The following is a 15,202-nucleotide window of genomic DNA, read 5'->3' as shown; positions in this document are numbered from 1 at the left end:
GGATATTTGCATATTCCTCACATTAAAAATTATGGTAAGATCGATCGAATAGAAGTTCACCTTTTCAAAAATGACATCAGGGAAGGTACCCGACGCCAAGATCGTGCAACCAGTTGTCTTAACCCCTTCATGTTCCCGAATTCCACGTACGATTGGCTTCCACACATATAATTTGTTATCTAACGTTTCAGAGGGTAGTCGGATCGGTGTCCACAAAAAGTATATAGTGCTTTACAGTATTAAAGGCTTTTGATAAGTCGAGCGCCGCCAACGCTGCCCTATAGCACGGCTTGATCTGGTCGGGTCCTCGACTAATATGTCGTGCATCGCTGTATTAGTGCTGTGCAGATTACGTAACCCATGCTGATGATGGCAACGGTATAGCTTTTTTTGATGGTGGGGAAGACTAAAGCCTCAAGGGCCTTTACTACGGGCGACGAAAGCGAAATCGGTCTGCAGGATTCACCTTTGCTGGCATCCTTGCCTGGCGTCTGTAGCGGGACATCCCTGTCCATTTTCCAGACTTCGGTAACGATGTGGGTGTCTAGCGACAGGTTGAGAACTTTCGTAAGGTATTCAACTTTTACTAAGTAAAAAAGATATTAGTAGACTGACAGGAATCCTTACAGGTCACCTAGGTCTAAAAGCGCATCTGCACAAAATAGGTTGTGCAGAAAGCAGTGAATGCAGAGCATGCGGAGAGGACGACGAAACGTTGGAACATTACCTCTGCCATTGTCAAGCCTTCACAAATCTGAGAACCCAGTTACTAGGGAATGACATTATACCAGGACTCGATCAAATTAGGACAATCGAGTTCAAAAAGATCAGAGACTATGTAAATAGGACAGAGATCCTAGACTAAGTCAAAAAAAGATAATCCTCCATAACCCAAAAAAAAAAAATTAGAGCGCACAACAGGCCTACTTATGGCTTAAGTGTATGTCCACATGGACATGTGGTGATCTAGGATCACCCCTCTTATCAACCTAACCTAACCTAACCTAAGGTATTCAACTACCGGCTCATCCAGGAGTTTCAGCATTACCATAGACGATCTCACCGCCAGCGCTTTGAATGACTTAGCGTTCGTAATGGCATTTGCGTCATCATCTATTGTAAATTGTTATGAGTCCTCCTGAGCGGGAAAATATCTAATGCGACATGATACTCTTTTCTTTGCCGGTGCTCGACAAATTGTCGATTAAAATAACTTGCTCACCTCTTCGGATCAGTCAGCGAAACGTCGCCAAGCATAACTGAGGTTCTATATTCCTTTTTTCCACAGTTCGAGAGTGACATAATCGTTGCCCACAATTCACTTATTCCGGCTCCGATATTGCAACTCTTCAGACTAACCTATTAATTCAGCTGTGATGATGTCCCGGCACATCCTTTCTGCTACCAGAACATGAGAAGGGTTGGGAAATTTTCCGAAAAGGAGATTGGCATACTCTCTGAAACTAGGCCATATAACTTTTCCATGATTGATAAAAAGTGTCGTTTTGAGGTAATGAAGTCGAGCGGTCTGCTGATGGAGACGATAATAGGGTGATAATCTGACTCAAAAGAAACTACGGATGATTGTCAGATGACGTTCTTTGTCAGACTAGGTGACACGATGATTATGTCTGACAAACTATGGCGCTCTCCGCTAATTCCGGTAGAGGCGTCCACTTTGACATATACCTCACTGGTCATTACCTAGGACCGAATGCCACATCTCACGATAAGCACTAAAGTCAACTAAGACCATTGGTTATGGCCTTGGGATTATAACCTGGAGTACAGCTATTATGGATACGTTAAGCAACTTTACCTAGCAGTTCCACCATGACCCGCATACAGTCCATGAACATTAGGGTTATGCCTTTTTTACAACCTCATATCCCTGTATCATAGCGTGATGAGTTTCTACATATGAATACATAAAATCTTATTTATAATGTAAATCGGTGAAAAAATTTCACACACATAATGATTTTAAATTTTGAATTTAATTTATCAGCATTTTGGGCAATTTTTTGAAGTCACTGCAAGCAGATATATAATTGAAACTAAAACTTTGTGGCTCCAAACTGATATATCATTTTTTTCTCATAATTTTCTTTAATTCTGAGAATCATAAAAATGTCGCTTTTTTCAAAGATATATTTTTTTAACAAAAAATAAAAATTAAAGTGTGCATGACCTTTTCAATATTTATTAGTAGGCTTACGTTTATTCATTCGTGTAACAGGAAATGATTTTTTCAATAAAATATTTTTTTTTAATATCGATATGTGCGTGAACTTTTTTATATTTTAATGGAATACACGTTATTTTTGTGATTAATAGGCAAAAGTTCATTCATCCTTGCTACACGAAATCATTTTTGAGAAAATTTTTTGAAAGGTCATAACCCTAATGTACATACAAGGGAGACTTCTCTCATATCAATGAGTGTACGCCGATTCATATTGGCTCAATGATATGGGACCTACTTTTTATCAGGGGTCCGAATGGCACCGCCACTTGCCACCTCTGAAAATTTTGATGCTCTGCTCGGGGATTGAACCGACGGACGGACAGACTTACCACACCACCACATTGGTTCCCCTACATTCTATGTACGGGCCATTAAAGTCAGGGACATGCGAGACATGTATTGGTGCAATAGGACAGCTAGTCCTTCACCTCAACTTTTGGGCCGTCCTTCCTCAGTACGTCTTAACCATAACAACGTTGTAAGCTGTATTTTGGCGAAAAAAAAAACACGAAAAAGAATTCTCAACTACTGTGCGCAGTTGTCGTAATCTGTTATGTCACAGAAAGAGTGATTGAAACAGTACAATATGAAGAAACGTCATGTGCAAAAAAAGAAAATAAATGAAAGACATCATACATCACTTGCCATCCTAACCAAGTACGACAATGCATTTCATAATAAACTAAAAGCTAAAAGTATACATCACAATGGTTAAAATATGTAGCATCTGTCCCACTTGATTATACACAATCGATTCGATTATAAGTTCGCGCTAATTTTTAAATTTATTAAAAAATCCTAAAATTACAACAACAACATAATTAGGAATATTTTGCAGTTTCAACTTTTTTCTGATACGAACCGACCCTCTCCCCGTCATGTTTATTCATTTAAAAATTTATTCCACTAAAAAACATAAGCATCCTAAAAGTATGCTATAAATTGTGATTAAAAGAAAAACTTTTGCCTCTTCAAACAAATTTTGTCCAATGTTATTGTTGTATTCACTCTGTTTTACTTTCATTCATTCATTTGCAGGATGTTTTGCGCAAAATTCGTGAATGCGGCTCTTCGGTTACCTACTACGGAGGACGGGTAGTGCAAACCAACTCCAACAACTCCCCTTCAGTCATTGGAAAAACTTTGGAGAATTGTAGTGGGCAAACAACAACTAATCCAATTGTTTCCTCAACAAAGGCGACGATGCACAATCAACAAACAATGTTAGCTCAGACCCAAACTAGGGCCAGAGTTCGTGAAATAGAGACCTGCTCGAATGCAGTTTGTCATGCGGCTAATGAATGCTTAGCCAGTAACAATAACAGCGGCAAGAATAACAACAATGGCTGTAGCAGTAACAAAGAAACAAGCAACAACAACAAAAACCATTTGCCACAACAACACAAAATCTACTTAACAAAACCCGATAACCCACAGAACAATGGATCGAAAACCTCCCAACTTGAGTCCCTGGCAAATCAACAAAGGCGACACGAGACCACAATGGCCAATGACAGTAACAATGCCGGCCCCAATAACTCTTATGTCGAGGGTAAGCAGAGCAGCATTAAGCAATCTGATATCAAAGACAATTATCCTCAATTTACTAATTCTCTTCATTTACTTTATCCTTCCTCTCTTTTTTCTTTTCATTCCGATTCACTTTCCACATTGATTGACATTGATATAGGCGGTGGTGTAACTTTCAAACTTGTCAAATCGAATAGCTGCAGTAGCCGCTTGGAATTAGCTGGCACTGATGTCGATATCATTGAACAACCGGAGGAGACGGAAGTTGTACGGAAGATGGTTCATCATTTTGAAGCCAGCACAAAGAATAGGCCCACTGCCCCGTCTGCAACAGATGTTCCAGTGACGATTAACAACCAGACACCCTTGTGTTCGGATAACCGTAAAACAATGACGGATCCTAAGCCAGTTACTGTGAATAATCACATCAATGTTGGCGTTGGAATTTTATCGTCTTCGTCAAACGGCGGTGAATCGTTATGCGGCCAAGAAAACGGAACTAAAATAGATGAGCCGAAAATCTATCAAAGTGAAGCCAAGGATATACATTTGGACAAAAGTGTGAGAACAGCTGTTGGAGGTGGCATTTCTACCAATGACATGGGAACACTGAATGGCAAAGTGTGTCGCAACAAAAATGTAGACTTAGCTTTTACATTTGTCAAACAACAACAACAGCCAAAATCTGCAGGGATTAGAGAAAATGAAATTGGCACAAAAAACCACAAATCGACGATTGACGAACAAACACAAACTTTGCCAAATATTTCTCAAAATCTAAACCATACCAAGGAAACGACAAAAGAACCTCCCAGTCCGGTCATGACCAAAGTTAAAGATTCATGTAAATTGTCTGCAGGGAATTTAAGAAGTGATGTGGACAACCATCTCACTTATGCGCCTGCTGAACAAATTATTGTTCCCGTGGAAATTCATCGAGAAGCAAATGAACATTTCCCCCTGGCCAGAAGTCAACAGTCGAACAATAAAAGTGTGGACATGGAACGTTGTTTTCTACCCTTGAGTACCACGTCAAGTGTCACATCCGTTATTGACAAATCCGTAGTCAAGCATTATGTGGCCAATGACCGCAGTATCTATGAAAAGCGGAAATACGATGATATCGAATTTGAAGAATTCGAAGTTTATGATCCAACCAAAGACTTTGAAAAGCTTATTGAAGAGGAAGAGGCAAAACGACACCATGACACAACCAACACCAACACAAGCAACAACAACAACGGCAGTTGTAATATGGAAAGTCAACAATCGTCAAACACCTCTTCAATGCGAACGGCAAAAAGTCAACAGACCACAGTGAATGGTTCAACGGAAACGGAAACCGATTGCTATGATAGTCTGGATGACAAGTTATAAGATCGAAGGAAGAGTGATGAAAGTGATGGAATTGATGTGAATTTCCATTTAAAACCGACAAATTGATAATTTTAAGTAAATCATTTTTGTTTCTATTTAATACCAAAAATATACAAACATATCTAAATACGTACATATATATACAAAATGTAAGAACAAAATTAAAAAAAAAATAATAATTCTCATTTATGGTGCAACGACGACGATCTGGGTGTAGGGTGAAATATTAGTAAATATTTATTGTTTTCATAGTTAAAATAAGGTTCCTCTTTACAAAAGGACAGTGAACAAAGTTTGCTCAATTGCTATGTTAAACAAGTGAACACACTCACATTTGTACATGTACCAAATTTTCAATCTAGTTTTATAAAATTCAGACTACTACATTTTCTCTGTATGTTGTTGATATAAAATATCCTTACAACAACAATACACACACCTACACATGTACATATATCTATGTATGTATTTGATTTCATACTTATTATAGTTATTTGCTTTATTATTCAATTTTCTATATACATATATTCAATGTTACTATATTTCGCCTATAATCAATAAATTCAACAATATCCGTTTAATATTAATTGCCCGTATATACCAAATAACGTGTGCTTTATTCAGGGGGTTCATTCATTAATGTGGTATGTATTGTGAGAAATATACTTATCTCTTGCAGCTGTTGTTATTGCCCAGCTCTTTAATAAATTAATATGTTAATTTTTCGCGTAATATATTGTTTAGACCCTTGTAATTCAGCCTTCTTGAGGGAGGTTGCTATTTTTTTCGATTGTGCCCTCGGCATTATGGCTAATTAAAAATTAATTTTAATTTAAATTAAAACTAATTACACTTTGAAACTGGTTGATGGGCACGAAAACTCTCGAAAGAGGGAAGAAGCTTTGTATATCGAATTAAACAAATAACACAATTTCCCACGAACATCCCTGAAGGCAAAATGAGAGAATTCTCTTATATCTATGGTTATTGAACACTAGCAGACTCCGGTACGCGTTGCTGGCCCGTCGTAATGAGTTTCAATGACAACATCTTATGGACTTTATGGTTGACAATTCAAAATTGGTATTTTCTACCTCACTTCTTCGGTCTATTGTCAAACCAAGGAGGATTTTAAATGTATCTACCGATTTTGCCTGTAACCTTGCTATTCTCATACGGACTTTGTAGAATTTTTTCGCCCATTGATGCTGTTTAGGATTTGTTATCGTCCATGTCCCCTGTCTTTTTACTAAAGCGGTCTAATTATAAAAGTTAAAAAATAATTAAGTCGAATTCTCCCGCTTATTGAGACTTATACATATGTATTAGTTTTTCATGGCCGATGGATCGTTGAACCTCATCATTTAAGAAAATTTGTAAATATATTGTTTTTCTTGGTCAGAGGCGCAACCACCGTTGTTTGTTAATTAATTAATAATTAATTTGCAAGCCGATGCACTCATAAGTTTACCAAATATAGCAATTATAAAACAATAAGCCCCGGAAATTCGTCTATAAATAAAGTCATTTTGGATCAAGGGACATTCCTGAATATTTTCTGAAAATTGCATGAAAGCGTGGTCATTACTTTTCAATATAATATACTTAAAAAGTGGGAGTGGTTAAGTTTTCAGGTCCCAAATAAGTGGGCAACGTCGGAGACACAACCACAATTGTCTCGTAAATTAATTTCCAAACATTTTTAAAGAAATAGGGCAGAGGGGAAGTACCCTGCCCCTTCCGAAATTCAAAAAAAATTTGTAGCCCATTTTAACCGGAGGCCATCCCTGTACATTCCCTGACAATTTCAGAAATATCGGTTCAGTAGTTTTCGTAGATGAGATAAAAATTGAAAATTTAAAACAGTGGGCGTAAAAGTGGGCTTGGTAAAATTTTCTTTGCATAAAAACCTAAGTCGGGTTATTGCAAACATCTATAAAGATATAGTTAGCTCTATTATATTGGATCGCTAACCGAAATACTATGGAAATGTTCAACACTTTAACCCATGAACTTGAGGTTTTTGCCAATGTCGAAAAATATTTGATGTTGTCTAGCAGGCATGCTAACCATTGCTCCACGGTGTCACCCATATCGTAATATTTTGTTTAAAGCTCCCCCAAAACAAGCGTAAAGTTATTAAAAACTAGGTAAAATTCTTCTATTTTTATTTCACTGAACCCATTGTACGCTAATACAATTTTATAAGCGAAGGGGACAGACATATGTCTGTATATTAAAACACAAGTAAGAAAGTATTAGTCAACTGTGCCGACAGAGATATACCCCCAGCCTCTTACCTAAAGAAAAGAAGCAAACACAATACTTCTGACGTCTTTTTTTGAGTTTTTCTAAACATTTTTTATAATCTTTGTGTAGGAGATACCCGAAATAGTGATCTGATGTAGTAGATATTCGGACCGAATTCGAGGCAGTAAGAAATAATAGATGTACAACGTTTCGACCAAATCGGTTTCTCCCGACCAGGGTTATCTTACGTTCTACCCAGTACAGTTGGTACCGGCAAGCTTGTTTGGAGATTTTGGGCCATTACTTCAGTAAGCATGGACATTAGGGCTATGACTTTTTGACCTTTTTTCCCAAAAACGATTTCCTGTAGCAAGAATGAAAGAACCTATTAATGGCTAAAATAACTTTTATTCAATTTAAATATTAAACAAATGAGGAAAGGCTATAGTCGGGACGGGGCCGACCATGTGATACCCTACACCACTACCCATGTGCATAAGATTTTCACTGGAAAACATTTTTTTGTGGGGAATATAATCCGACTACCACCAAACATAATATGCCCCTTTCTCTCTGGGACCACCATAAGCATTATTTTGTGACCATCCAATCAAAATTGCGATTGCAAAAAAATTGAGGAATTGGACGCATTACCGACTATTGTGGTATCTCCCTTGTTTGACCACCTTCGCCAACCTACTTTACACCAATGTAAAGGCAATATTTTCTTCTTCTATTGACAGGCTTTGCCGTTGGAATACCCCTACTAGAAGCCGACATATTCACAAAGAATAAAACTTTGAATTTGTCTCCACATAAGTTTTTCCGCATTCCGACCCATAAATATTATCCTCTTATCCCCAAAATCAATAGCCTTTTTCCTGTGTGAGGCCCCCATTAAACCCAAAAATGTCGTGACTATCCGATCGAAATTCCAACCTGTAGCGTGATTACAAAAAATGGAAAAATTTGATATATTACTGACTTTTATGATATATCGGTTGTTTGCCCACTTACGCCAACATACTTTGCATCAATATAAAGGAGATCTTTTCTTCTTCCATTGACGGGCTTTCCTTTTGGAATACTCCTACCAGAAGCGGGTATATTCGCATCAAAATTGCGACCTGTAGCGTGATTACAAAAATAAATCGGAAAATGGGATGCATTACCGACTATTGCGATATCTCTGTGGTTTGACCACCTACGACAACCTACTTTACATCGTTGTAAAGGTGATATTTTCTACTTTCTTTGCTTTTGATATACCTCTTAAAGAAACAGAGATATTGGCTTTGAAATAAAACGTTGACCTTGAATATTATCCGACCATCATAAAAATCAATAGGCTTTTTCCTCTGTGGGACCCCCATTAACCCCCAAAATTTCGTGATGATCCGATCAAAACTGCGACCTGTAGCGCGATTTGGAAAAAAATGAAAAATTGGTTGCATTACCGACTATTGCTATATCTCCGTTACTTGGCCACCTACGCCAACCTACTTTGCATCATTGTAAAGGTGGGATATTCTACTTTCATAGTCAGGCGTTGCTTTTGGAAGCTCCCCAACCAAAGCTGTGATATTCGTCATTATATTTAAAATTGAAAAATGAAAAGTTGGGTTGTATTAGCGACTATTGCGATATCTTCGTTGTTTGACCACATACGACAACCTACTATACATCGTTGTAAAGGTGATATCTTCTACTTTCATTAGTTTTGCTTTTGATATACCCCCTTTTGATGTGGAGATATTTGACTTTGAAATGAAACGTTGACTTTTTCTCCAAATAAGTTTTTTGCCCCTGAATATTATCCGACCATCACCAAAATCAATAGGCTTCTTCCCCTCCGGGACCATCATCAACACCCAAAATTTGGTGACGATCCGATCAAAATTGCGACCTGTAGCGTGATTACAACGTTTAGATGGACAGACGGACGGACGGACACACATAGCCAGATCGGCTCAGCTAATAGAGTGACATAAAATAAAGTGAAGCGAAATAAAACAAGTAACAAAGCGTTAAGTTCGACCGGGCCGAACTTTTTATACCCTCCACCCTGAGCTATTATAGAGAAATTAGAAATTAGAAACTCAAAATTAAACAAGTGAGAAAAGGCTATAGTCGGTACTGGGCCGACTATGTGATACCCTACACCACTATCTCTGTGCATAATCTTTTCACTCGAAAACATTTCTTTTAGGGAGATACGAAAGTTTTCACCTTTCTGGCGTTTATACCAAATGACTTAAGGCGAACTGAACCAAAATAATATTTAATTGTATATTTGACTGCTATCGACATCACCAACATCAATAGGCTTCTATCTCTCTGAGAAAATTTCGTGATGATCCGATCAAAATTCCGACCTGTAGTGTGATTGCAGAAAAAGTGGAAAAAAGGGATGCATTACCGACTATTGCGATATCTCCGTTAGTTGGTCACCTACGCCGACTTGGTTGCATCATTGTAAAGATGGGATCTTCTACTTTTATAGTCAGGCTTTGGTTTTGGAAAGTCCCCAACGAAAGCTGTGATATTCGTCATTATAATTAAAATAGCAAGAATGAAAATTTGGGTTTAATTTGCGACTATTGTAATATCTCCGTTGTTTGATCACCTACGAGAACTTACTTTACATCGTTAGAAAGGTGATATTTTCTACTTTCATCGTCAGGTATTGCTACTGGTATATCCCATATACTAGCTGAGAAATTCGCTTTGGAAAAAAAACATTGTCTTTTTATCCAAATAAGTTTTCTGAACATTCCGACCCCTAATTACTATCCGACCATCACAAAAATCAATAGGCTTCTTCCCCTCCGGGACCCCCATTAACCCTCAAAATTTCGTGACGATCCGATCAAAATTGCGACCTGTAGCGTGATTTCCAAAAAAGTGGAAAAATGGGATGTATTACCGACTATTGCAATATCTCCGTTATTTTGTCACCTACGCCGGCCTAGTTTGCATCATTGTAAAGATGGGATCTTCTACTTTCATAGTCAGGCTTTGCTTTTGGAAAGTCCTTAACTAAAGCTGTGATATTCGTCAATATAACTAAAATCGCAAGAATGAAAATTAGGGTTTTATTTGCGACTATTGTAATATCTCCGTTGTTTGATTACCTACGAGAACTTACTTTACATCATTAGAAAGGTGATATTTTCTACTTTTATTGTCAGGTCTTGCTTTTGGTATACCCCATATAGAAGCTGAGATATTCGCTTTGAAAAAAAACGTTGTCTTTTTATCCACATAAGTTTTTTGGTATATATAAGTATGGGTCTACGACCATTATTTCGATGCGTTACATACTTTTTGGGCAAAACCAACTTATAATACCCTTCCCACATAGTGGTGTAGGGTATAAAAAAATATATACAGTATAGTCTCGATAATCCGGACACTCGTTAATGCGGACAACGCGGTAATCCGGACACTAGATTTTTTTTTTTAAATTGCAGACTCTGTAATCCGGACATCACATATTTTTCTTACCTCGCTAATCCGGATCACTGTTTTTCCTATCTTGAGCGTTACATTCTATGTAATTTGTTTCATTGACGTTTTCGTTCTTAGGAATAGCATTAGATGTATAAATAAGAAAAAAATCAGTTTTTCATTGTTTTCGGTCGAAATCTCGACAGTGCCACTGTTACTTAGTTATACAGTCAAATTGGGATAAACTATCTAAATTTGTGGAATTTTTTTCTGCTGTTCAGCGTTGGAATTAATATCTGAATTTTTTATTGGGATTTAAAACTGAACGAGGAAATGAATAGAGACCACTAGTGGGATTATCAAAGGTATTTTTTGGTTACCGAAAAAATCGGTAAATTTTTTTTTTATCTGAAAGAGCACGTCTTATTCCTGTGTCTGATTTTTTTTGTTGAAAAATACTGTGGTTTGCGTACAAAGGCCGTCCATGAAACGCATTTTTTTTTTTTGAAAAAGCGCTTTGCGGTGCCAACTCTAGGTCGAAAAATAATTAACCGATCGTCATATAATTTTGTGAGCTTATTTAAAACATAAAGAGCAAGTCCTTCATCGATCGATTTTTTAAAAATATTAGATTTTACTGAAATGGTGGACCAAAAAATTCACAATATAAATGTTTGGCCTAAAAAACTGACGTTTTCTGGTCACAAAACGGGCGAAAAGGTTTTAAAAATAAAATCGATCGATGAAGGACTAGATTTTGATGTCCTTGATAACCCCACAAAATTGTAGGACAATCTGTTCATTAGTTTTCGAAAGAGAGTTGGCACCGATTTCAAAATGGCATTTCGAGAAAAACGCGTTTTTAATTTCTATGCTACATACTAGGGTTATGACTTTTTGAATTTTTTTCTCAAAAATGATTTCCTGTAGTGAGCATCAATGAACTTTTGCATATTAATGCCTAAAATAACATTCATTCCATTTTATTATAAAAAAAGGTTCCACACAAACAACTTTGAACAAATTTGTTTTTGAAAAAATTCTATGAAATGAAAAATGTTTTTTCTCAAAATATTATTTCCTGTTGCACGAATGGATGGTCTTTTACCTATTAATGACTAAAATGACTTTTATTCCATTTAAATTTTAAAAAAAGGTCCCGCACAAACCACTTTAAATTTTTATGATATATAAAATATAGTTTTATATAATATAAAATTATATATGTATATGGTATAATACGATGATAAAGTTAGTGAGAAACAAACGGTTATGTCATTTTAGTTATAACGTGAGCCCCTGTACCTTGATATCAGTTCTGAAAAATAAATACTTTAAAAGCTTTTTTGTGCGGAAGCTTTTTTTAACAAATTACTTTATAATTAAGATTTTATGTAATATTAACTAAAATCTCATCAAAATATCATACAGGGATATTAGGTTGTAAAAAAGTCATAACCCTACTACATACAAAACACAATAAATTTATCCCTTTCAACGCTCATATCTCCTACAATATTGTTCCGATCGACAATATTGTTCCGATTTTACCACATATTCTACGCTATTTATACTTTAAAATAAAACAATATTTTTTTCGATTTTTTCAAATCACCAAGTGGGGGTCACCCCTACAAATGTAACAAAGCCCGGGGAGCAGACTAATCGACGTGCATATTTGAAAAAAGATAGAAAACTCAAACAACATATCTATTTATTAAGTCCTGCAGGAAGTCTTTTGGGCCATTGAGAAGTCCTTGGAGCACAAACAATACACATTAGCCGTCTTTTTGGATATAGAAGGAACCTTCAAAAACATTAGCACCTCAGCAATAGAACAAGCTCTAGATAACCTGGGCGTGAAACCATTCATCAGCAGCTGGAAATAACATGCTGCAGAGTATAGTCATTAATGAAGGAGGTTGCTTATACGGACGATTTGCTAATACTTGTCTTGTACATCATGAGCGGATACTTGGCCACAAGAAGTGGCCTGGTGTTGAATCCAGGGAAAACTGAGATAATACTATTCAATACAAAAACCATAAACAATTCCCAATCTTCCAAATCACGCCAAAAACCTAGCCGTTATCCTAGACTCAAAACTGTCATGGAAATGTAACATGGAATACCATGCTACCACCGTGTATACTACACATGTCGCAAAATCCTTGGGAGCCGTTGGGGTTAAACCCAGAGTGGAGTTATGGAGCACTAGTATGGTGGCAAACAGAGAAGAGACTATACAGCATACAACGATCCGCATACATCGTGGTAACAGGGGTAATGAGGACTTGCCCGACAGAAGCCCTCAATGCATATTCTGTCAATAGATATACACATCAAACCAATTGCGGCTTGTAATACTGCAAAGGTACGTGCTCTAGGAGTGTGGAGAAGTAAAGAATATGATATTTTTAAGCAGGACGATATCATGAATTCCTTAGAGGATATTGAAGGAGCACTCTGTAGTGGGATTATCTAAATCATTATTTGCTTATTGACAAAAATTGATAAAATTTAAATGTTTAATGCCGTTCGGAGTCGGCGTCATTGAGCCAATATGAATCGGCTTTAAATCATTGATATGAGAAAAGTTTCCCTTTCCTTGTCCCTTCGTGGATGTTGTGGGAACATATTGTTATGAATGTAACTTATAGCTTTAAGTTAGTTTAGATGAATTTCCGTTAATTTAAAATTTTGAATTGTAACGTAAATTCTCTAAAATAATGTGTGTTGTTGTTGTTCGCCAAATTCGGGTGTGCGTCTGTGCCAGATTTTCTAGACAAATCGGTAACTAGAACAGCATCAGGCAACTCATACCAACGCACATTGCGTTGTTTGCATTAGTATTGGAGACATAACCTGCTTAATAGTCATTTTGCTAAGGGGACGCATACACAAAAAACAAAAGAAGCGACACACAACCTTCTTCATTGCCTGCTCAGCTGTTGTTCTCTCCACATGTTGTATACGTGAATAAATGTACGCTCCCAAAGAGCGTGCGTGCACCCTTTGCCTGATGCTGAACTAGAAGGTATTGGCTACACATACGGTGGAATTTTGAGACAGTATGAATTACATCACGACTTGTAATCATCGATTAGTAAAGAAGTAAACGAAGGTTGTGTGCTACGAGAATTAAGCTGTGTGCTTAGTAATTAAAATCGGCTGGGAATAAGTGTAATAGAGTAAATAAAGCATTGTAAAACCGTTATCTAAAATACTGTTTTATTTGGTACAAATCGTAACGAGAAATAAAACAAAGACTATACGGGATTAATCTAAATGTAATTCCCTAACAATATGAATGTATAACTTCGTTAACGACATTTTTCGGTAAACCAGCAACCAAAATAAAGTTGTCGCTACGTCCTACCGATAGTAGCCACTATTTTCCATTTGAATTTTGCCTATTTTTTGTCGGTAACCAAAACATGAGTTACAGAATTCCACTACTGGTAAGCAACCAAGAAGAGACTTTGCAGCTGTTTATATGGATCGCGCAAAGAGTTTTAAAGCAAAGTCACACTAGAGCTTTTTGCCGGGTTAACCCACTTCATGAGGATTTATTTCCTTAATCTGGTCAAATCTGACCAATATATATCCTCGAAAAGGTAAGCGTAACCAGCAAAGATTAACCCACTGGATCTATTAAACTCATTGGGTTAACCTTCACTAGTGTAACCGGGCTATTATGAAGCAATTAGATAAGATCAACGAATTATATTGCAGCTGAATGTTGTGTGCCCAGCACACTCGTTTCCAGTTATTGTTACATCTGCAAAGGTTGTGGTCCGAATCAACTTTCCATTCTTGAATATATCGTATATATAGATGAGTTCTTCAATCAATCGATCAATTTGCTTTATTGCATCCCAAGTCACAAGCCTCATTCTATTGTCAAATGTTTTTTTTTTTTTTTGCTGAGAAAATTTATCCGACAACTTATCTAATCCTTTTAGTTTTTTTTTGCTTCTAGACCCACATGCTTTCAGAACCCCTTCCGAAGTCTTAATTTTAGTTATTGGTGTAGGTTTATTCGGTACTTTTCACGGCATATTCATATCAGAGGTCCGCAAAATGTCTCTCGCTTTTCTCTGTTTAGTGCTATTGCTTGCTTTGCCTTTACTTTCATGAGTGTGTGCCAATTGCACACACACAACACACTAAAGGAGCTCGTTGCCTTTTTGTTGCACGCTGCCTTCGAAAAAGCACGTTGCATTACAAAAAGCAGTAGATATTTCTGGTCAAATTTACATGTTAATAAACATAAAAAATGAATGTTGGGACAATAAAAACAATTACTAGTAATGGTGTTTATCCTATTATTAAAGAAACTCAAAG

The 15,202-nt window shown here is 36.8% G+C and overlaps 2 protein-coding genes across 9 annotated transcripts in view; one reads left to right on the top strand and one right to left on the bottom strand.

The window, feature by feature from the left end:
- The window catches only part of jv (javelin), a 115,619-nt gene extending 109,859 nt beyond the window's left edge, over positions 1–5,760 (top strand). For both annotated transcript variants that reach the window (XM_073984262.1, XM_073984263.1), the window contains 2 exons: positions 3,287–3,800; positions 3,939–5,760. In XM_073984262.1, coding sequence (XP_073840363.1) covers positions 3,287–3,800; positions 3,939–5,155 — 1,731 coding nt within the window. In that variant the 3' untranslated portion in view covers positions 5,156–5,760. The remainder of the gene's footprint in view (positions 1–3,286; positions 3,801–3,938) is intronic.
- MCU (mitochondrial calcium uniporter) overlaps positions 1–15,202 on the bottom strand; it is a 304,006-nt gene that overhangs the window by 163,077 nt on the left and 125,727 nt on the right. The gene's annotated exons all lie outside the window — the stretch shown is intronic.

This window comes from Musca autumnalis, unplaced genomic scaffold (assembly GCF_047663935.1).
Source record: "Musca autumnalis isolate F117 unplaced genomic scaffold, ASM4766393v1 scaffold_4, whole genome shotgun sequence".
Taxonomy (NCBI): domain Eukaryota; kingdom Metazoa; phylum Arthropoda; class Insecta; order Diptera; family Muscidae; genus Musca; species Musca autumnalis.
The sequence above is the reverse complement of the archived record's forward strand: the minus strand, read 5'-3'. Positions and strand labels throughout refer to the sequence as shown.